The sequence below is a fragment of the Natrix helvetica genome, assembly GCF_964273705.1.
Source record: "Natrix helvetica genome assembly, chromosome: 1".
Classification (NCBI taxonomy): domain Eukaryota; kingdom Metazoa; phylum Chordata; class Lepidosauria; order Squamata; family Natricidae; genus Natrix; species Natrix helvetica.
In genome coordinates, this window is record NC_138548.1 from 110,686,567 (window position 1) to 110,709,218 (window position 22,652).

General features: G+C 38.4%; 1 protein-coding gene across 1 annotated transcript; it reads right to left on the reverse strand.

The window, feature by feature from the left end:
- Nucleotides 1-8,851: 8,851 nt before the first annotated feature.
- Nucleotides 8,852-21,799, reverse strand: TNNI2 (troponin I2, fast skeletal type). The gene is made up of 7 exons (XM_081935470.1): nt 21,721-21,799; nt 20,205-20,243; nt 16,095-16,136; nt 14,014-14,142; nt 12,285-12,374; nt 11,059-11,235; nt 8,852-9,258 (listed from the first exon to the last, which is right to left on the reverse strand). Exons 4-7 carry the CDS (start codon nt 14,134-14,136, stop codon nt 9,163-9,165), a joined length of 486 nt encoding a protein of 161 aa, XP_081791596.1. The 5' UTR covers nt 14,137-14,142; nt 16,095-16,136; nt 20,205-20,243; nt 21,721-21,799; the 3' UTR covers nt 8,852-9,162.
- Between the last annotated feature and the right edge of the window lie 853 nt (nt 21,800-22,652).

Sequence of the window (22,652 nt, forward strand, 5' to 3'; positions counted from 1 at the left end):
GTGGGATTCACAATCTTTGGGGTTGGTTTGTAGCTTTATTCATTAAACATGAAACAATCAACTGAATATTCAAAATTGCATCACAAACACCATTGACTGGTACTAATGGTTGATACCGGTTGCTGCTAGCATCCTAGGTGTGGTATTATTGTTGTTGTTGTTGTTGTTGTTGTTGTTGTTGTTGTTGTTGTTGTTGTTATTATTATTATTATTATTATTATTATTATTATTATTATTATTATTATTATTATTATTATTATTATTATTATTATTATTATTATTATTGGGTTTCAGCTTGACAAAGAATATAGTCAAGCCAGAATTCATAGGAGTAGTTATTTTGTCATGAGCAATTGGCTTCAACTGAAGGCGATGTCTGCTGCCATTTTCTGTTCTTCAACTCTCTTTTGGGAAGTGATTTTTCTAGTTAGCCCAGCATCCTTTTAAGCTTTGTTTGTTGCTTCACACATTTAGATGGGAAGCAGCAATCCATTTTTTTTGGTGGGGGGGGGAAGTAAATCAGGAAACATTCTGCTCTGCTCCCACTCAAATTGTTGTTGATATGTGAAAAGGTTCAAAGAGCTGTGGAATTTTGCCACAACCACCATAATTTTGTCAAGGTTGGGAATGCATTTGTGATATTGGGGGCTACCTCAATGAACAGAATGCAAACAAAGGTTTTGGTGCATGTGGCAAGCATGAATAATCCCAATACATCCCACTATTGGGTTCAAGAACTTTCCTTCTTGAGACAGCATAAAGTAATAATGGCACAAAATGTGCTGTGCATATTGCTAACTCTTATCCTGCCTCTCACACTACTGGTGGGAGGGTGGCGCCATTTTGTCTACTCCACTCTAGCTTTGGCAGCACCCAAGGACCAATGTGAGAACTTGCTTTACATGCGGTCCAATCTTACATTCCAGCACTTGCATTCTCATTCTCTTGCAGCCAAAGAAGAAGGCACGTTTGTCACAGCAGGATGGCATATGGAAAATGGCAGGCGGGGCCTGTATTTTGTGGTGTTGCAAACAGTGGAAACAATGGCATTATGCAAAAAATATCTTGAGACAGCAAAGGATGCATTTTTGATTCCATGTAACTGTTCCTTATGCTTCACACTGATTGAAATTTAGTCTAAGCAGATGCTTCTGATTATGAAGTATGTAGTCTGAGAAGATATTAAACGAAAGGAAAAAAGAATTACAAAAAAAAAAAGTAGGAGTGAAGAGTGAACTCAAAAGAAAACATTTCTGGCTACATTCCTAACATTCCTTCAAGCTTAATTTATACTCATTGCTGCATTTATTTGTTTTACTGGGTTTATAAGCCACTCCAATCATTCTCAGCAATGTCTACAAAAACAGCTTTTCTCCTGTAGGGACTTCCAGGGAACAAATGGTAAAGTAAAGACAGCTCCACAATGACCATGATGGAATGAAGATTGGGTGACTAAACTAACTCATTTGTAATTCCTTTCTGGACAAAAAGAAAATTTGAGATTACCCACAAATGTTCCAAACAGTTCCTCCTAATAAGGAGACCGCAAGATAGTGGTGGATTTAGAGTTTTGAGAGATGAGAGAATAAATATCTTGCTGAAACTGTGGTTGACACCTTCAAAAGATGCTGGGTTTGTATATTTCCTTTTCTAATCACTTTTGGAAATAGTTTGTTAACTGCTTTTCAGCTATTAGGAACTTCTGGATTGATATGTTTTACAATACTGGGTGAGTTTCCTTCAAACCTTAGTGAAGAATGTATTTAAAAACAAGTTTAATAACATTTCTTTTTCTTTTATAATAAACAGCAAGAGTGATTAGAATTTTTATTTTGGGAAGATACAAATAGACTAAGAGTCCAGATGGATTTGAAATAAGATTTTGGAATTAATTATAAGAATCCTTCCAATGTGAAATGCTTTTGTTTCGAATTCTCTTTTAAAAAGAAACATGATAGGATAAAACTTTGAAGACTGGATGCTAAAGAGAATCAGAAGGAGCTAAAGTTATAATTAAAGAGAATAACATTTAAATTTGACTTACTAGTTCAGAATACAACATAATATTTTAACATTAGACATTCTGAAGGATATTTTTGAGCAATGGACCCAGAACTTAATTTAAAGAGAAATAGACAAACGCTATAGACAAACTTTGTTTAAAAGATGTGGAAGGGGAACTCATTTTACTGGTTAAGACTGAAACTGATCTGAAAGTAGATTTAAAAGTAGATTTAAAAGTGACAGATTATAAGAATGATATGGGAAAAGATGCTACACTGGATATATCAATAAAACTGGATGATATTGTAATACTGTATTTAAAAGGGATATTCAAATAAGAGACAGAAAGAATGATCTGGATAACTTTCCTTCATTGGATTTACAAAAGAGGTTTACTGTTGAAGAAGAGTAAGAGTGCTTTGAAGAATTTTGTGGGGGGAAAAACAAAAAGAAATGAAAAGAAATCAAGTTTCAGGACATTATATAAAAGGAGTAAAGATCAAGAATGAGTAAAATGTAAGGTTTTCTCTGGTGACCCTTAATGCATTTGTGCTGATCAGGACTGAATGATGAGGCTTTAAGGGTATGTTTAGAGATAAGTGATGGGATATGAGAAGAGATCATTTATTATATTTTAAGAGAATGTGGTAAGTTACTAAAATTGTTTGCACTTTATGTATTTCTTTTCTTTTTATTTATTACACTTTTCTTTTTTCTTCCTTTTCTATTTTTTATTCTATTTTTTATTTTTTGCACTTTCTATTTTTTTCTTTTCATTTTTCGTTTTTTACTTTGTATTAGTTTTTATTTTTAACTGTAATTTAATAGCATTATTATTTTTAAAAAGAAAAACAGAAGTACTATTTGCAGAGGAAGTAAACTTGAGAAATTGCAATGGTGATCTCAACACCATACTTCAAGCCTTGTCTCTGCATCCTCCTAATTATAGCAATAGCACTTAGACTCTACAAAGAGTGCAGAGAAGAGCAACAAAGATGATTAGAGGACTGTAGGCCAAAACATATGAAGAACGGTTGTAGGAACTGGGTATGTCTAGTTTAATGAGAAGAAGGACTAGGGGAGACATGATAGCAGTGTTCCAATATCTCAGGGGTTGCCACAAAGAAGAGGGAGTCAAACTATTCTCCAAGGCACCTGAGGGTAGAACAAGAAGCAATGGGTGGAAACTAATCAAGGAGAGAAGCAACTTAGAATTGAGGAGAAATTTCCTGACAGTTAGAACAATTAATCAGTGGAACAGCTTGCCTCCAGAAGTTGTGAATGCCCCAACATGAAGTCCTTAAAAAGATGTTGGATAGCCATTTGTCTGGAACGGTATAGGGTTTCCTGCCTAGGCAGGGGATTGGACTAGAAGATCTCCAAGGTCCCTTCCAACTCTGCTATTGTATTGTATTATTGTACTGTAGACTTATATACCACTTCACAGTGCATTACAGTCCTCTCTACAGTCCTCAGAGTCAGCATATCACCCCCAACAATTTGGGTCATTTTACTGACCTCGGAAGGATGGAAGGCTGAGTTAGTTTTGAGCTTTTCTTGGTATATAGATATTCTGATAGCCAATTTTAATTATCCTGTCTGCTGATATTGCTGATATTGTTAGTCCTGTTTCATAGAGAGTTGATATTTTAAAATCAGGGAAGAAAGTCAGGTTCTCCCAGCTCTGCATTGCTGATTCTATCCAAAATGAGTGTATTACACATGCCTGCTGCATTTGCCAGCAACGGTTTGCTGTCTGATGTTTGTATTATGTTGGGTAGGGAGGTGCCATTTTGGCCTTCTTCTACGCTAGGGGTGTCAAACTCAAGGCCCTTGGGCCGGATCCAGGGTGCTTAGATCTGGTCTGCAGAGCTACCCTGGAAACAGCGACGGACCTGCACACCGCTTTCCCAAGCTCCATTTTCTCAGGAGATTTGCAGGAGGCCATCGCAGCCAGAAACCTGCTTACCAATTTAGGAGATATGTGAGCTGTGGTGAAAATGAAAAGAGTTATATCTGTTTCACTTTTAGCCCACATGAAGGTCACAAACAGAATGACATGGGGTGACACAGAAGGCCTTGGTGCTCCTTGCTACTCCTCCATCATTCCAGTGCTCTGCCATGCTAGTTATTTTTGAACAAGGATCTACCATACTTCTGGAAGATCATTTAATCTATACCTCCAAATAGCTTAGCTAACAGGTTGATGGAATAAAGAAGGGAGTCTTGTCTAATGAATCAGGAACCATCAATTCTTCTTCATGCTGCATTCCTCCCCCACTCTACCAATCTTGTCAGCTGGGCTATTTTGGGACATGGATTGTAGGAATGAGAGGTAAGACTTATGTAAAGACATACGTAGGAAGCTACCATGATCTCAGTGGCTGGTTATCTTGGATACCTACAAGCTCACCTAATTAGCAGAACCAGATGTGGGAATAAAGGAAAGGTTACGCACAGCCAGTTATCTTTTAGCCCACTATCTCACCAAGCAAAGGCAGGAGTCAACTTTGGCTTGAATAGCATTCTGAATTCACTAGGGAAGAAATGGGGGAGTAAACCAAAACAATGTGTTGTTGCTCTGTGCTTTGCTTGTAAAAACTATATAAAAGCCAAATAAACTCTGCAAAGGGAGACAAATATTTTGGACACAAACTGCCGTGATTGATTTCTGAAACCTACAATGGATTTAATACTCTTCCAGAGCAAAAAAGCAAACAAACCCAGAACTGTGTTCTGAAATGGCCTGAGTTGTAGGTCACTGGTACAGAGAAACTTCACACCAATGACCTTCAAGGTGGCTTGAAAAGGGACTAAAGCCTCCAATACAATCATTATCCATCTCAGGTAGCTTCTTGGATTGCTCCCTAAGCATGTTTACACACATCAAGGACACTGTTGTTGGCTGTTGTTTCTTCCATCACCATCTTCTACCAGCTAGTGACAAGGAGTGAGATGGGAAACACATCCAGGAGAACCCATCAATCACTGCACCTAAATTGTCCTGCATTAAAAACTATAAAGACAGCTCCACTTACCATTTTAGTAATGAAGCAGAAAAGGATTCAGCCACTGGGGCAGTTTAATTTGTGCCGGCATATTTTCACCCAGTTCAAGGACTAGAGGATAAATGTCAACACAGTCATAAGGAAAAGCCTTAGAAATATGCATTTCCTGTCCTCAAAGTTTGAAAAGTTGACAAAGAACGCTTTGGTTTTAGAACATTATAATTGATTCTTCCAGATCCCTAAACATGAAAAGAGTTTGTTTCATTATCCTCTATCTGGATGTTTTCTTCAAATGCTGTCAGTGAAGCATAAGGAAGTAGTCAGCTTTGGAAATGTTTGTTTTCAACAGCACACTAAATTATCTCTTTCTAAGCAGAAAACATCCCAGGAGACTAATCATCACCAGTTCTTTCTGTTGTGCTTGTTCATATATTATAAAGCTGATCCCACATGGCAGTTCTGGATCTGGTTTTATGATATGCAAGTGAAATCTTCAAGAAAATATTACCACCTGTATCTACAACACAGTTGTGCCATCTTCCAAGGTGGTCTCTTCCATTACAGCTTCCCCTGCCTAACCCATCTCTATTTCATGCCACTAAGCATGGTTTTTCCCCCTCCTCCCTAAAAATTCCTTGTATAAATGCGGTGTCTTTTTTGTTCTTCTGCAGATCTCATGATTTTTCCTAAGCCTGCTGATATTCCCCAAGTGCATGAGAAATGCCACTTTGGCTGCATATGAAATGGCAGACAGATAATTGAGTTCCCGTTAAAAGTGATCACATGGGAGAACAAACAGTAGAAAAGAGTTCCAAAGGAACTATTGGATCTGTAGAAGAAATGAGTATAAATTTAAGTTGCCAGCTTTGTTTTTAAAATAATAAAAAAAATTAAAAGAAGCAAAACTAACCACTGGATTATTTTATTGCTGATGCTGGGTTGCTTTTCAGTCCCTTTCTTGATCCTCCGCACCATTTCTTTTTACTGCATTTATTACTGAATAGTTTTTTCCTTTCCCCCCTATAATTCGAGAATATACCCATAAAACAAAATTATGATTTTTTTTCCTTACAAGACTCTAGAGCAGTGTTTCTCAAACTTGGCGACTTTAAGTCCTGTGGACTTCAACTCCCAGAATTCCCCAGCCAGCTGGCTGGGGGATTCTGGGAGTTGAAGTCCACAGGACTTAAAGTCGCCAAGTTTGAGAAACACTGCTCTAGAGTCTTAGGAATAATCTATTAGGTCCATATTAGGACAGATGCTAGCTGTAGTTAAGAACAAAGTTAAAACTGGGCAAAGTATCCTCCTCCTCTTTTCCATTTCTCGTTCTGATTTTCACTCTCTCATCTTTTTTCTTCCTTCCTTTATATCTAGTGTTGTGGATGTACAAGTGCCCAAATAATTTTGCAAAATGTCTTACAAAACTATCTGTTCTTGCTCTTTTCCCAACTGCCTGCTCCTTTGGGATAATCAGATATTCTATCTCTCTCTACCCACATATCAACTGTAGGCAGTATATTAGGGTTCAGATATATAAAAGGAAAAAAATATTTAGGAACTGTTTTCATTTCCACAAAAAAAAAAGGACCAGAAATAATGGGTATAAATTGCAACTACCTGGGTTTTGTTTAAGTATAAGGGAAAACATTCCAAAGCTAATGTCTGCACAGCAGTGGAAGAGTCTATCTATTAAGGTTGTAGCTCATTTCTTTTTAAAGTTTTTTAAAGAAGAAGTTAGACAACTGCCTCTCGTACATAGTTTAATTAGTTTTCCTGCAAATTGCAGAGGGTTGGACTAGATAATGCTTGTGGTCTCTTCCAAATCTGTGATTGTATGATCAGACAGACAGAAAGACAGACAGGTGTAGGCCATGTAAAGCCCTGACTGAATGCTTCAGTTCAATTGACCCTTACTTAATAAAACCATACTTTGCCTTCAATATTACATCAGAGCCACTCTAATACATGGAATCTACCACTTTGCTGGTCTTGGCAAAGCAAAATGGTCTGTGTTCAGAGATGTGTTTTATTGATGCAAATTATACTATTGTAATCAATATAGCAATTGAACCCATTCCACAGCCTAAAATGTAGACAACCAATATGTTGGGATAAATTACAACTATTGCCCTAAAGGTGCCAGTCAATCTCCTTTAAGGAGGACTTTCAAAATCATGATTTGAGTATTATGACATCCCTCTCCTGTGTCTTTAAATCATTTCCTTCTGACAATCTACCAGGAGTGTCAAACTCTCAGCCCGCAGGTTGGGTGTGTCATGCTCTGGCCTTGACCACCCCAGTTCAGCAAAGGGGGAAAAAAGTCGTGATACGTCACATGACAACAATGTGATGTCGTGAGTTTGACACCTGTGATGTAGGCAATTGATGAAAGGCCAACAATCTTATTGTTATGTATTGTATATAGTTGTCAGTTGAAGTTCTCAATCTGGTCCTCTGTTGGAGTGGGAAAATGCTCTCTCCTGATTGGTTGTGGGCTGATCCCTATAAAAGGAGCTGTCAGCCCGGGAGAGACAGTTTACCTCACAGGCAGTATTGAAGAGAGAGCTGTTAGAAATCACTCAGGCCTCACCTCCATTCTTCACCCAGAGCATAACACTTATAATAAACACAAACCTGTATGAGAAGAGGTATTTGAATGTGAAACTATTTAGAATTTAGAGTAAATAATATTTATACTTTGAAATGAAGTTACAAGGGAGAAGAAGTAAATGAGGTTCTTGCAAAGGTGATGCATTTGATTATATTTGCCAGAAGTCCAGCAGTCGTACTCTTACGTTTTTAAATCATTGTCAAGAAAAGGCCCACAGAGAGCACCCTGCAGTAAGTCAGCTGGGAAATTATTAGAGCATGGATGACTGTTGCAAAATTATTCCTGTCCGGAGTTGGCTATAACCTGACAATCCAGGCAATGTTAGTAAAAGCATTTAACACTGCTGAGGCCACCTGGATTTCTGGCAACAAATTTGGCTCTAGAAACAGCTCCCAGTTGTGAACCTGCTGTCTTAGAAGTAATACAAACTGCCCAAAATAGATTGTGCATGTGTGTGTATGCACATATATACATACTCACGATTTTATCTAACTATAGAATCTCTACCTTCTCACCGTATCCAGGCATCTTCACATCTGCCTTTATCCAGATGATAAAAAGTATTTGAAAGATACCCAAAAGTATTTGAAAGGTATCCACTCTGAATCACATGGAAATTTGCCCAAGGGTTGATGGGCAATAACTCCCAATAACTGTTTTCATTGCTGAATGAAATATTGGGATATACCCTTCATGCTGTTCCTTGTTAAACCCTTTGAACTGATCCAGAAGAATGGAGAATTAAAGCAACCAATCACCATCCTAATACCAGAGCAAAATAGGTGCCAGTTTCTTCCTACTATTCTTAGTGCTGACACTTGTTCAGTCTATTCCTATGGGCTTGCATCCCCTAGGAAAAGAATTGTTTCATTAATATGTGAATGCATCTGAGAAACTATTCACCCATTCATGAACAATTTGTGTCATTTTTATGATCATCCTGTGGCCACCTGCAATTATCCTCCATGTTTCTGAAACATTTGACCATTTGCCAAAAGATTTAGTCCAAGAATAAATCTGAGTGCAACAGCAAATTTGATGGCGTTCAGCTTTGGAAATATTTCTCAGCCGTACGGTTAATTTCCTGATGAGTTCTTTATGTTGCTTTCCTAAACACCAAAGGTAATTTTGATCAGAAATGTATGTACAATTCCCCTATTAGGAAATCAAAGCCCGTGTGAGACACAGCCCTTTCATGCCTTGATTTCCCAAGTCTTAAGATAGCAGCCATACTTTCAAAGCTTTATTTACATCACTTTTAGTTCACGTTGCAACACCAGATCCTACCAAATGACAAGAGTTAATGAAGACTGAATAGTTGAAACTCATGCAACTACCTTTGTTGTACTATGTATTTAAGGATCTCATCAACTAGTACCCAGAAATAAAAAGGGGTCAGGCAGCAGGTAGGTTCTGTATGGTGGGCTGCACTATGAATGCAACTGTGGCATGAGGAAAGTCATCCCAAAAACAGCGCTGTAAAGGTTTGCAGAAGATTTGGATAGGTATTAGAACTGGATTAGAGTTGAGCAGATCTTATTACTCGCCACCTTCAAACATCTTCTTCCTGCCCTCCATTCCAGACTTTTCCTCAATGTTTTTCCTCCAGTCACCCACATCACGTAGGTCCTTCTCCTATGGAAAGACAGGAGATAAAATGTTATGCTTGGATAGTGCCTTTAACAGGGCTCATGCAGGGGGCAACCTTTGCCTTATTGATACGATTCCTCCCTGGACAGAAAAACCCTTTGTTCATTCACAGATGACTGCCAAGTGTGCTAATATTTATTGTGGTGGTTCACAAGTTTTCATCAAGAAAGCTGGAAGCTTATCAACACATCCCAGAAGAGTGAAATGTTCAACAGACAGTAAATTGGAAAGAAATTAAATTTGCCTACCCTGCTGAGAACTCCATAGTATTTTGTATATATTACAGTCAGAAAGCCCATTTTTACTGTCACTGACTGCTGTTACAAACTTTAGTAAGTCATAGTTTGTTTAATGAACCGCCACGGTTCATACAATGCACTAAACCATATATTATTCTTTACATTCCACAATGCTTGAGTTCACTCATTATTGTGGTAAAGCTGCAAGCTGAGTGTCTCACCTTTCAGTTCAGTGCCCTCGGGTACTTTGGAGAACAGGCTGTCACTCTTCTCTGTGACAGCCCCTCAAGTACTGGAAGACATCACTCTGATTCCATCTCTTTATTACAGAACGAGTTTCCTCAAATATTACACTGAACAACCAAGGGTAAATATTGAGGGTGATGGATGGCTAAGCATAGGTTTAATATACCCAAGACATCAAAATACTTGGTGGTTGCAGTGAAACCATTTTTGGAATCTTCATTATTACAAGTCTTTTAAAAATCTTCAATTTCTATCTATCTATCATCTATCATCCATCAATCATCTATCTATCTATCTATTTATCTATCTATCATCTATCAATCTCTATCCATCCATCCGTCCATCCATCCATCCATTTCTGGCCATGCTAGCAATTTGTATGACAAGCTTCCTGGATGCAATCTGGAAAACTCAAGGGGAGACTTTCTTGGAGCGAAGGATCTAAAACAATTATTAATATCTAATTTTATTTTGTGTTTCACCTATTTTTAATAACATTATTCTTCCAGCAGGAAACCATAAATGACATTTAGGCAGGAGGAGCAGTTAACTTTTTTTTTAAAGGATTATATTAACTATGACCTCTATCTTAAATTATAAGTCACTTAATGTATTGTTAAGTATTTCATTTTATTTGCAGGGCAGTCCAATATTGTGAAATACCTAGTGAGATTGATTGGCCTTACTTAGACAGCATAGGATTCTACTTTGACCTTGATTTGAAAGACTTCCTTAATCTCATGCACATCCAAATAAAGCATGCAACTTACCCCTTCAGTATTAGAACATAGAATAATAAGGTTAAAAGGGACCTTGGAGGTTTTCTAGTCCAACCCCCTGCCACATCACATGAAACCTTATACCATTCCGGACAAATGATTGTCCAGTTTTTTCTTGAAAACCTCAAGTGATGAAACACCCACAGCTTCTGGAATCAAGCCATCCTACTGATTATTTAAGCGTCAGGACATTTCTCCTTAGTTCTAGTTTGGAACTCTCTTTAATCATCTTCCACTTGTCCTGCCCTCGGGTACTTTGGAGAACAGGCTGTCACTCTTCTCTGTGACAGCCCCTCAAGTACTGGAAGACATCACTCTGATTCCATCTCTTTATTACAGAACGAGTTTCCTCAAATATTACACTGAACAACCAAGGGTAAATATTGAGGGTGATGGATGGCTAAGCATAGGTTTAATATACCCAAGACATCAAAATACTTGGTGGTTGCAGTGAAACTCTTGACAGATGCATTTAGCCAAACTACTAGTAGGAAATTACTACTTCTCAACTATCTAAATACCTTTTCACTGTCTTCCTTCTTGACTTGCTTCAGATTAGCTCTAAGATCCATGCAGACTTTGTGTTTGGAACCCAGAAGGGCTCTCAGCATAGCGTCAGCAGACATGCGGACTCTACGCAGGGGTGGCCTCTTGAATTTGCCCCTCAGGTCAAACAGTTTCTGGCTCAAATCTTCAAGCTACAGTCAGAAAGAGATGAAAATACCCAATGATGTGACCGAAGTTAAGAATGACGAAGGAAGGCAAAATCAAAGTTTAAACCAAGAGGTGCCAGAGGAATCCAATCCATAGTCAGAAGAGAATCTGACTAAAAGATAAGTGTATTGAAACTATAAGAGAAAGTGCTTGTGAACACAAAGGGAAAATAATGCTAGAAGTGCTACAGAAAATCACACACAGGCAGTTCTACATCAGCTGAAATAAAATGCAGAGGCCCTGATTTTGCATCTTAACCTCATATATCTCCTTTATAATCCCGTGATTGGAATTTAATTATCTCTTCAAATAAATATGCTCACAATTAATCTGCATATGATAAAAAAGGCTTGGGCTATTTTCTCTCAGTTCTTTATCTTGGTTAACCATTTTGCTTCTGTGTATTTTTTGTAACTAGATTTTTATGTTTATGTGTGTCTGTGTGTGTGTATGTAAACAAACACACTTCTACCATACTTTGTTTTTTGCCACTGATGTGGATATATTCTAAATGTATTCCTGTCCCACTTACATATATTAAATATTGTATATACAACATTCATCTTAAATGTTTACTAAAATGGAAAATGTGAGCAGTGAAGATACAGTCTATCTAGCAATATCAGTCCAGCTATTCTTTTTTCTCTTCAATTTTTCAAAGTTAGCTGTGATGTCAAATGCCTACACTATTTTGAGCAAAGGAAAATATCTAAGAAGTCAACTTGGTAGCCCAATCCATATGATTGGACTCACCCCTTTTGTACAGTATGTGTGTTACAATCCACATTAAAAGGGGTGTGGCTTTAATTGCACCATTCAATTGTACCTATTGTATTTATTTTTTAAAACCTACTCCTCATGGCCACTTCCCAGCATGCTGGTCTCATAAAATACAAAATTGTTGTATTTCTTTATGAGATGAAAATTTCAAGCCTCTTGGACACAAATGCTTAGAAATTGCCCATCCAATCAATAAACCATATGTATGGATGCTGTACCATATATACATACGCTCTGTAATTAAGATAATTACCTCTTTGGTAGTTTTCTGCAATTTAACTTCTGTGTCGTATCTTTCCTCATCAACTTGTTCTACCTTAGCATGAAGTTTTTTGACAAATTCCTGTTGAGAAACAACAAGTGATTATTAAAGGAGGTTGCTTAAACTTACTTAACTTTTTTTTTTGCCAAATCTTCCTAATTCTTCTTCTGGAGGCTTGTTTTTGATAGATGATATGTCTAGGTGTGCAGTTTCAGAATTACTGAGTCTGTTCCATATCTTTGTTTTTTTTATTATTCTTGGAATTAAATAAAAATACTTTTTCATAAGTCAAGTAAAATCATATAATTATGAAGAAAGAGATAAAGTGAATTGGTCCTGCATCACAATGAAAAAACTTAAGGTATACCAAGCCAACACAATGAAAAAACTTAAGGTATACCAAGCCAACAATGTCTTCAGGGATGGGATATATGTAGCCCATATAGCCCAGGTACATATACATTTAGCCTAAACTATTCATTTTTTGAAATGATGTAACATAGTTAACTCTCAAGACAATTAGGTGCCTAAAGATGTTTAAGTATAAAGCAGATGTACATACAGTACATAGCATGGATTTCCTGGGAAGAAAAGTAATGCATAAATACAATTAATAAATGATGGGATTTCCTATTACTTTGTGGTTGCTGCTTTGTTTGTTTTTTTCAAGGTTGATCCATTGCAGGTTTGGCTGAAGAAGAAGCAGGAGGAGCTGCCTTTCAGAAATTCCTTTGCTATTACTTTGAGATTCAGATACTACCAAATAAATAACTAAAACCACATGAGATCTGAGGACAACGGGACATTGGGGGTGGGGAATGAGTGTAACTACTTTTTAAAAAACAGAAGTCTTCAATCAAGGAAAGAAATGGGAGGAAATAATTCATAAAAACATGAAGTGCTGTAACCCAATGTGTCACTGTAATTGTACCTGTAACCTATAATTGTTTGTTTAGATTTTTATTTTTATTTAGTATGTGTTTGAACCTGTACTTTGATATGGCCTACACTATAGGCTAATATATACATATAACAGCAGCTTCCTCAGCAAAATGCAATAGGAACAAAATGCAATATCAGCATATTGACATTATCACATAAATGTTGCCCTGAGATACTTACTGTCCCGACCTCCAACACAAGCATATACTGTATTTTTTGGACTATAGGACGCATCGGTGTATAAGACGCATCAGGATTTTGAAGAGGTAAGTAAGAAATAAAGGTTTTTGTCCTCCCTGGCCCCCAGGAGCACTCTGCAGGTTTCAGCAGGGCTGGGGGAAAGCGAAGACACCCCAGTTTTTGCGAAAAACTGGCAAAAATGGGACATTTTTTTGCAAAAACGGTGGCATTTCCCCTTTCCTCCAGCCCTGCTGAAGCCTGCAGAGTGCTTCTGGGGGCTGGAGGAAGGGGGAAACGCCTCTGTTTTTGCGAAAAAGGTGCATCTTATACTCTGAAAAGTACGATAGGTTTCAGTGGGGCAAAAATCATTTGTCTCCTCTCCATCGACAGTCAGGCCTAGGCCTCTAATATCTTAAAAACATAAGCCAAATTAAGAACATATATTTATATTTGGGAATGATGGGTCTTTATAGTTTGCAAAAATCTAATTTGGAAAGAAACTAATTGTCAGATCAAATCAGCAAATCAACCAATGCATTATACGTGAAGTTTAATGCTCCTGTTCTTGAATAGGAGATGGAAGGGATGAAATAATTACCTGCAGTTCTTGCATGGAACTTGGCATGTGCAGAGGTGGACAATGTTCTGCAAGATAATTAGCTTTTTCTCCTTCCTTAGCTACAGCTTCTTTTTCAAGCTCAGTAGCAGCAATCTGGAGCATAACACTCTGGAAGATAATTGGAAGAAGCAAAATTACATTGGCAGAAGAAGTATTTGTCAAGGAAGAGAGAGAGAATGCATCATAAGGTATATAATTGTGCCCAAAACAGCAATAGCCTCTGCTAACATCAAAATAAAGGGTAGGGCTTAGAAAGTAGCATAGAACAGAGTCAGTATAAAGGTAAAGGTTCCCCTCACACATATGTGCTAGTTCTTCCCGGCTCTAGGGGATTGGGCTCATTTCCGTTTCAAAGCCGAAGAGCCAGCGTTGTCCGAAGACAACTCCGTGGTCATGTGGCCGGCATGACTAAACACCGAAGATGCATGGAACACTGTTACCTTCCCACCAAAGGTGGTTCCTATTTTTCTACTTGCATTTTTACATGCTTTCGAGCTGTTAGGTTGGCAGAAGCTGGGAGAAGTAACGGGAGCTCACTCCGTTACATGGCACTAGGTATTCAAGCTGCTGAACTGCCGACCTTTCTGATCGACAAGTTCAGCATCTTAGCCACTGAGCCATCATGTCCTTTATCTATGAAGTAAAATATAGGACACAAATGGGAGATCTTTCAGATGTTACCAAAAACTACAGCTCCCAACAGCCATCAGCACTGGCCAAAACTGGCTGGATTACTACTATTTCTGGTTCAACAAAATATGAAGACCATCATTTCTCCATTCCTAGGACTAGAATGTTCATTCATGTTGAGGCTACCCCATGAATTCCCTAGCAGATTTTCAGCAAATCAGAAGCGCTCAAGTCTCAATAGAAAGTGTTTAAAATTCAAAGTGTAATTATTCATGATTATTAATTATTTTCATCATTACTAGAGGTTAAGCACAATGTCCTTTAGTTCAATGAAAGAACTCTCCCGATCATGTAGAAAGATGGAATGAAAGTCTGATCGCACTAACTTAATGAATTTGCCCATAAGCAAGAAGCTTTTTCCAGTCACCAGTAGGTTACTGAATGTAGATTCTTTCCAGAGCATTTTCCCTGACATTAATTTGGCATCAGAAATGACCTCGAGAGCAAAATGCATTGTTGAAATGGGGTTCATGGAAGGTATGAGGATGAAAAGTCTTCCTCGTGTGTCCTCTTCTTTTAAATTTGGAGGGAAGGGAAAGAATGAAAATCCACTCCTAGCACTTTGACCAGACTTGCATTTAAAGTGTCATCAGAATTGTCACTGTCACAACTAACCTGCAGCTCCTGTACTTGAAAATGGGACAGAAATCTTAAACTGATCATTAACTTGAAACATTCTTTGTTAATGAATGACAGCAGATATCTGTATACATGTGGAATTTTCAGTCCAGTTCTCATTTTTTCTGTCTCATTCTTGGCAGATGCCCAGTCATCATTTGAGAAGTATTTTACTAGACATTGCAGAAGAGGAATTCTTCATGGCATAAGACCATGATGGCGAACCTATGGCACATGTGCCACAGGTGGCATGCATAGCCCTCTCTACGGGCACATGAGCTGTCACCCAGCTCAGTTCCACCATGCATGCGTGCACGCCTCCCACCGGCCAGCTGTTTTCCAGGTCTCTGCTGCATATGTGGGAGATGTGCACGCATGTGCAGGGGGGCATGCGTGGGGGCCCCCCAGCATCCCATTTTTGGTCCCAGGAGGCTTCAGCGAGGCCTGCTAGACCCAAAACGGGGCACAGCGGGGGTGTCGCACATATGTGCCAGGGGGCCACGGGGGGTCACTCACATGTGCAGGAGGGTGAGGCACATTGCATTTTGGATGTGGGCACACGCACATGCACTGTTTTGTGTGCACACACAGGTTTGGCACACAAGGACAAAACAGTTAGCCATCACCAGCATAGGATTTTTTACAATTCCCTTCCTTCTTCTCTAGGGAGAAAGGCAAAAAGACAATAAAATAGCACTGCTTTTTAAAAAAAAACAATCTCCATAAATATGTATATATATATATATATATACCTTGAGATGCTGCCGGCGGGCAGTGATAGCCCTCTTCTTTTTCTAAAATTAGGAAAAAGGAAAAAACAAAGACTTTGAGCTTTCACTGTACCATTTCCATGAGCCACATTTTTGTCTGCATCATTCCTAGAAATCTGACCGCGCTTTCCATGTAAACATGAGATAACATCACAAGAATAACATTCATAGTTGAAGTAGACGATAAACCCACTTCTCTTCTGTCCTGCCACTTGCTATTCAAAATTTTCTTTTCTCAGGCTTGCTTTCACAATCCAAAGCGGTGCAAAGATTGAATTAGAGCCTCCCACGCTCTGGAGACAGGAAATATTCAAGTCAAAATTTGTCTCCTATTAATATTGTTCTAGTTCTACTCCTGCTATCTTTTTTTTTCTTCAAATTAGTTAATATAGATGTCAAAATGTGTCCTTAAATTATATTAACTAAAGAACTTTAACTTCTACAAATTGATTTCTCAACCTTATATTTTGTCTCTAATGGTTTGGTGTAACAGGAATAGTTACTCGTGTTTTGAATAGCTTCGTGTGCTGCTTGTTGCACATTCATTTGAGGGCTTCCTATCCAAGTTAAGAATGTTTAAGAAATCTGATAAGGTCACTTCATTATGTGGACAGCCTCAGTTCAGAATTTGTCCTTTTGAAAGACTCGGTTCAACTTTAGTAAGTTTTGATCAAATATATTGTTTGTAGTTATATGTTTGCTCTAAGATGGCTGTTCCAGAAACCAATTGTGTAGCAGCTCTTTTTATGTACAGATAATCCAATTCAATATGGATGGGATTAAACAAAATAAAATGGAAGTTTTGAAGCTATTAAAAAAAAGCAAACCCTGCACATTAAGAAAGTTAATTAGAGGCAGAACAAAAGAAGTGTATTATATTGTCTGAATTATTAGATTGATAATTCCTTCAGTTTGATCTCAGTGTAATATGTTAAGCCTGAAACACAAAAAGAGTTTGTTTATGCAAGCTTGGGCCATTGGTCCAGCTAGTTTAGCACAGTTGATGTTAGGTTTTCAACTGGAGTTTTCCAGTTTCATCAGGAAGTGACTAGGATTGAATCCTTAGATAGGAAATATTTAGGTCCCAATTTGATTTCCATAAATTCTGTCATATTTGTACCCATATATTTTTATTTTATACAGAAATAGAGATAATATTTCCATAAAGTATGCTAATTAGAGACTTAAGTATTGTACTATAATTTCACTTCTCTGGAAGTGAAACAGTACGTTTTTCTGACATTTTGGTCCAAAGGGAGTAAAGGTTTAAGGAAATGCCCAGAACTGAATCCCAGAATATTTGTGCATGCATACATGTGCTCTACCAAAGTTATGAATCTCAAGATAGGGCTTTTCCAGTCATTGCTAAAGACCGTGTCTACAAAATTGAATCTACCATGAAACTCTGTCAACCTACATTCTCTTGGTGAAAATAATATTTTTCCTATGGAACCTTTAAGAATGCAGCCAAGTGTTGTAGTATTGGTTTCTGTTCGCTTGTTTGTATTGACACACTGGTTTTCTTTATTGGTTTTGACTGAGTATTTGAATGCAATTTACTATTTCGCCTAATTTAGCTCAATTCAAGGTAAGGAGGTTGGAAGGAAAAAAACTAACCATGATTTTTAAGTCCCTTTCAACAACTCAATCCCTCCTGGTAATACATGAGCTTAGAAAAGCTGCTGGTCTAGAATTCTTCAAATAATTTACAAAGCAATTACATAAAGAGAACAAATATAATTAGAGATAAAGCAAATTCTTCTGCTGTTACAAATTTGCTCTGGAAAACAGGATTCTAGTTATAGCAAAAGGAATTGTAGAATCATAACAGGGAGGGGCAGGCTGTATATATTCTAGCAGCTTTTTAATTCAGCCTGTAACTATCTGCAGATTTAAGCTTGTAGATTTTTTTTCCAGTTCTTATTAAAGTGAGGGACATGGAAGTTTAAAGAAGGAAAGATGCACTTCACAATTGATTTCATCCTACATCCTCCTTTAATAGCTCTTCAGATAGCAACTTTGCAAATCCTTCAAGGCTACCCACACAATTTATAAGAAAACAGATTGCCTTATTACAGTGCATTGATAGTTACCAGGAGAGAAGGAACCCTTGAGGTATTGTCTATTTAAGCTTTTTAAGTTACTTTAATAGCTTTTTATTATATAAGGAAAGCTCTGCTTGGCAGGATGACTTCCATAACGGGAAAGTTATCTGGTCCATGCTGTGTGTAGAGTGGTTCAAGGAGACTCTTTAAGAGGAAGGAAGGACTCCATCATTCTTCTCCTGCTTTACTGCTACAGCTGTTGTTCCTTCACTGCATGTTGTGCAGTCAACATGCACTGCTTCCAATGGGTCTTGAGAGTGCAAAATTCTGAGGTATTAAAAGATTTAAAGCAAACCATCTTTGCCTGAAGCATGCCTAGGGGGCCGCACCGGCTGCTTTCTTGCATGGTAGGGCAGACTAGGGCTGGCTTTAGTCCTTAAAGTTTTGCTTTGGGGCTTCTCAGAGCACAGCTTTGTTTGTTCATAGCCCCAAAGCTTAATTCCCAAGAAGATAGAGGAAATCTTTGGAATGGCAGAGCCATTAGGGATCCAAGAGCAAGATACGGGAGGTCAGCATGCACTCCAGAGAATTACAACTGCTTTCCATTTGATACTATGAAATAGCCACTCCAAGGAGTGGGATGGGAATTTATTATAATCCAAATATTTTTCTCGTGTGCTACCTAAAATGTCGATTTCATTTTACTTAACAATAAGGAGTCTTTAGAGAATGCTGTTCCCTTTTGCAGGATGTTTTGAAAAGGATATGCAATCTAGTATCAGAAATGGGAGGGAGGCCTTCTCTTGCTATGACAGTAATTTGGGCAGTAAGATCAAATGTTCATGTTGGGAACAAGTCTCATCTACAGCTCAGCTCTTTTAATCTAGCTATCAAACATAAGCCTTTGTCCTGTATATGCAGCCCTTCCTCTTCCTTTGCATAGGTTGTTTTCCTGGATTCTGTTGCTTTATCACCCAAGAATATGTGATGCAATGTTGAGATCAGAGATGCCATTTCAGTGGGACTTTGGACCAAAAACAGAATGTTTCAGTATAAAACAAAGTCCCAACCCAGCAGGATTGGCTTTACCCAGATTTAAATAAACTAGTATATATTGTGTATGTGTGTGTAGGCGGGGGTGGGTGGCTACTGCCATTACTGCTGGTTTGACATGCAAAAAAATGTGTGTGTGTGCTCGGTTTGCTTGCATGCACGCCAAACGCGTGCTCTGCACGCATGTACATTTGCACCTTAAAAGGTCTGTGCATGCGCACAATGTTAGAAAAGGAGAAAAATTACATTTTTGGAAGGAAGATTGTTCTGCGCACACGCAGAACCAAAAATCAAGATGGCAGTGCTGACAATAGAACCGGTTCGGGAGCATGGCAGGCCAAGTTGCTACCTACTTGGCCGAACTGATAGGAACCCACCTCTGTGTGTAGGGGATGTCTAATAAGCTATAATAATAACTATGTAATACAACTGAATTGAACTGGCATTTATATGAAGAAGCTGGAAAATCTGTTATAATTATCAACTATTCATTGTTCTTCAGTTTCTTCTACCCAAGAGAAAATTTAGGTAGGCTGATGGTGTTACCAAGTTAATCATATTCTAATTCTAAATAGAGTCCCTAAAATAATCAATTTAAAAAAAAACTTACTTCTTCTCTGTTGGGAAAGAGGAGATGATCACAAGAAGAAAGGAAAGGAGGGAGGAGGAAAAAAAAGATGGTTAGTTTGAAGGTCTGAAAATGAAATATAAGTACCATTATCCCTAAAAGAAACATGGGACAGTAAGGGCAACACTGGTGAAATATTTCCCAAAGGTTACAAGGAAGGAACAAAGAAAGCAGAGTAAAAAGTTCAGTGCCAGAAGTCCATAACTGCAAATGCACCTCCCACATCTAGATGAAGATAAGACTCAAAAAACTCATTTTCCACCTGCCTGGACTTCAGACAGTTGGGGCACAGAAAACAGTTCTTTTTTTAAAAATCGAGAATAAAAAATATTTGAATCTCATAAAAACATCCATATTACAAAGAACAACTTACTCTGAGGACATCTTGGTTTTGTTGATGAGGACCTGCAATAAACCAGAAGGAATAAATTTTTTTAATAAAATTGAATTCTTCAGATTAGTTATTATTGGACACTGCTTTGAACAGAAAACAAATCGGGTGATACTCCCTCCCTAGCTCTTCTCCTTCTGTTGAGTGGAGAAAGTTACCCCATCTATGGGCAGCAGCCAAACATGTTGTTAATCATAGCTGGAGAAAACCATGGTCCACCAAGCATTTCAGAAAGTTTCCAAGCTTTATTCCTTTTTTTCTTAGAAATAGTGTCTATCTGAACAACGTCAAGCATTTTTTATAGCAAGGGATATTTTTGAACAGGGGAGCAAAACATGTTTTGAGATTTAGTCCAACATCTCATATTTATTATAAGGATTCTTGGTCAATGACATCTTCTACAGTCAATGTTTGCACACTGATTACTGTGGGAGTGCTCACTGGTGCAGTGCATAACTATAACTGGTGTCTCAAGGATACCAGGATGATAAGGTGACATTTTCTCTTATTAGTGAAGCTGCTGGTGTCCTTTTTTTATGCTAGCCTCAGTCACCACCAATGTCCTTTTAAGTTGGAATAAGATGAGCAACTGCTTAAAGATGCCCTGCAAGGACATCCAGAAGGCAGTGGCAAGTCTCCCAAAAGAAATCTTATCCTAAAAATGTGTAGGACCTATATCACATAACCGAGAAGAAAGTGCTTCTAAAAATGGCTTGTAAGGAGCTGCAGCTGTCTCCTTGGATTGTAGCCTTTTCCAGTCCCAACCACACGAATTGTGAGGGAGTCGCTGTGGCAACGACAGGAGCCCAAAGTATGAGCGACAATAACTTTGACAAAAAATGTCAGCCCACAGTTTGGGAAAGCGGCACAGCTTGCCCTCCTTGAAATGAAAAGCAATCTCTCCCTTCTAATTTATTTTTTTGCCAGCAAATGTGAAAAAGACCAGGCAGCCAAGTAATAACTTCCCGGCTCCCTTTAAACAAGTGGTTTTAGTGTTTGCTGCCTGAAGCCTCAAACTGCTTCCATTTCTTTCTGCCCCAAAACTTCTTTTGGCAAAGCAAAAAATTGCTGCTTTTGTCCAAGCTTCCTCATCTGACAAAACGGGATGAAGGAAAAAAAAAAACCAGGTAAATTTAACCAGCATGCAAATGTATATCTTTCAACTTTAATGTATTGAGAATTAGAACAGAGGAGAAATGCCAGCATTTCTGAAGTGCCATGAACCGGCATTCTTGAATGGAGTCAGAGCAGCAAGAAACATAGTAGGGAGAATGTCAGATGAAGATGTGTAAATTAAAAGTGGGGATTAGGGGAGAAATGGGACTTCCTGACAGGTGATGGGGAAACAGCTTTTTGATTCAATGCTCATCTTTACATCCTATAATTCAGCCAAGCACACACTGTTAATAGAAGCACCAGAGCACTTCTATTCCTTCGTTTTAGTCCCTTAAAGGTAAAGAGAGATGAGTAAGAGACATGCAAACGGCTCACCCAAGTCCCAAGAAGAAATACAGAGAGCGCTGGTGGGAGGGCAGGTTCGACTGGCAAGCCACAAGCAGTCGGCTTCCTCGGGAGGTATAAATGGGTTTCTTAAACAGCTCAGCAAAAAAAAACCTCTCTTTAAGGGCATGAAGCCTTCCTCAGACCAATAGTGTGCAAGGATCCAGAAATACAAATCACCACCCTCAATTAATGCAGTCCGGTTGGGAAACCCTGAAGGAACCTTGGAGGAATCAGGCATCCTGCTCTATCAGGCAATCCTCCTAAAGAGAAATAAGAATCTTTACCATTGGGTCAGTTATTTATTTTAGGCAGTAGGTAGGGAAAATTAATCTGGTGAAACAAAGGGATGAAAAGATGAACACACTGAATTTTGCATTAGTCTTGCGTGTTAACTATGGCACTGATTTGTCTAAGTTGTACACATCTTTTCTTAAGAAGAGAGAAGTAGATTAGGCTGAGCACTAATATCTATTTTGAGTTTTATTTATTAAATTTATATGCTGCCCACTGTTCAGAGACTCTTACAGGCTGCATGTGTGGTCAGCTCTTTGTGAAATATACTTTAAGTAACCTCTAGCATAAAGGTAAAGGTTCTCCTCCCACATATGTGCTAGTCGTCGCCGACTCTAAGGGGCAGTGCTCATCTCCCTTTCAAAGCCGAAGAGCCAGTGCTGTCCAAAGACGTCTCTGTGGTCATGTGGCCAGCATGACTAGAATGCTGTTACCTTCACACCAAAGTGGTTCCTATTTTTCTACTTGCATTTTTCCCATGCTTTTGAACTGCTAGGTTGGCAGAAGCTGGAACAAGTAACGGGAGCTCACTCCATTATGTGGCACTAGGGATTCAAACCACCAAACTGCCAACCTTTCTGATCAACAAGCTCAGTGTCTTAGTCACTGAGCCACCGCTCCAGCGTAGA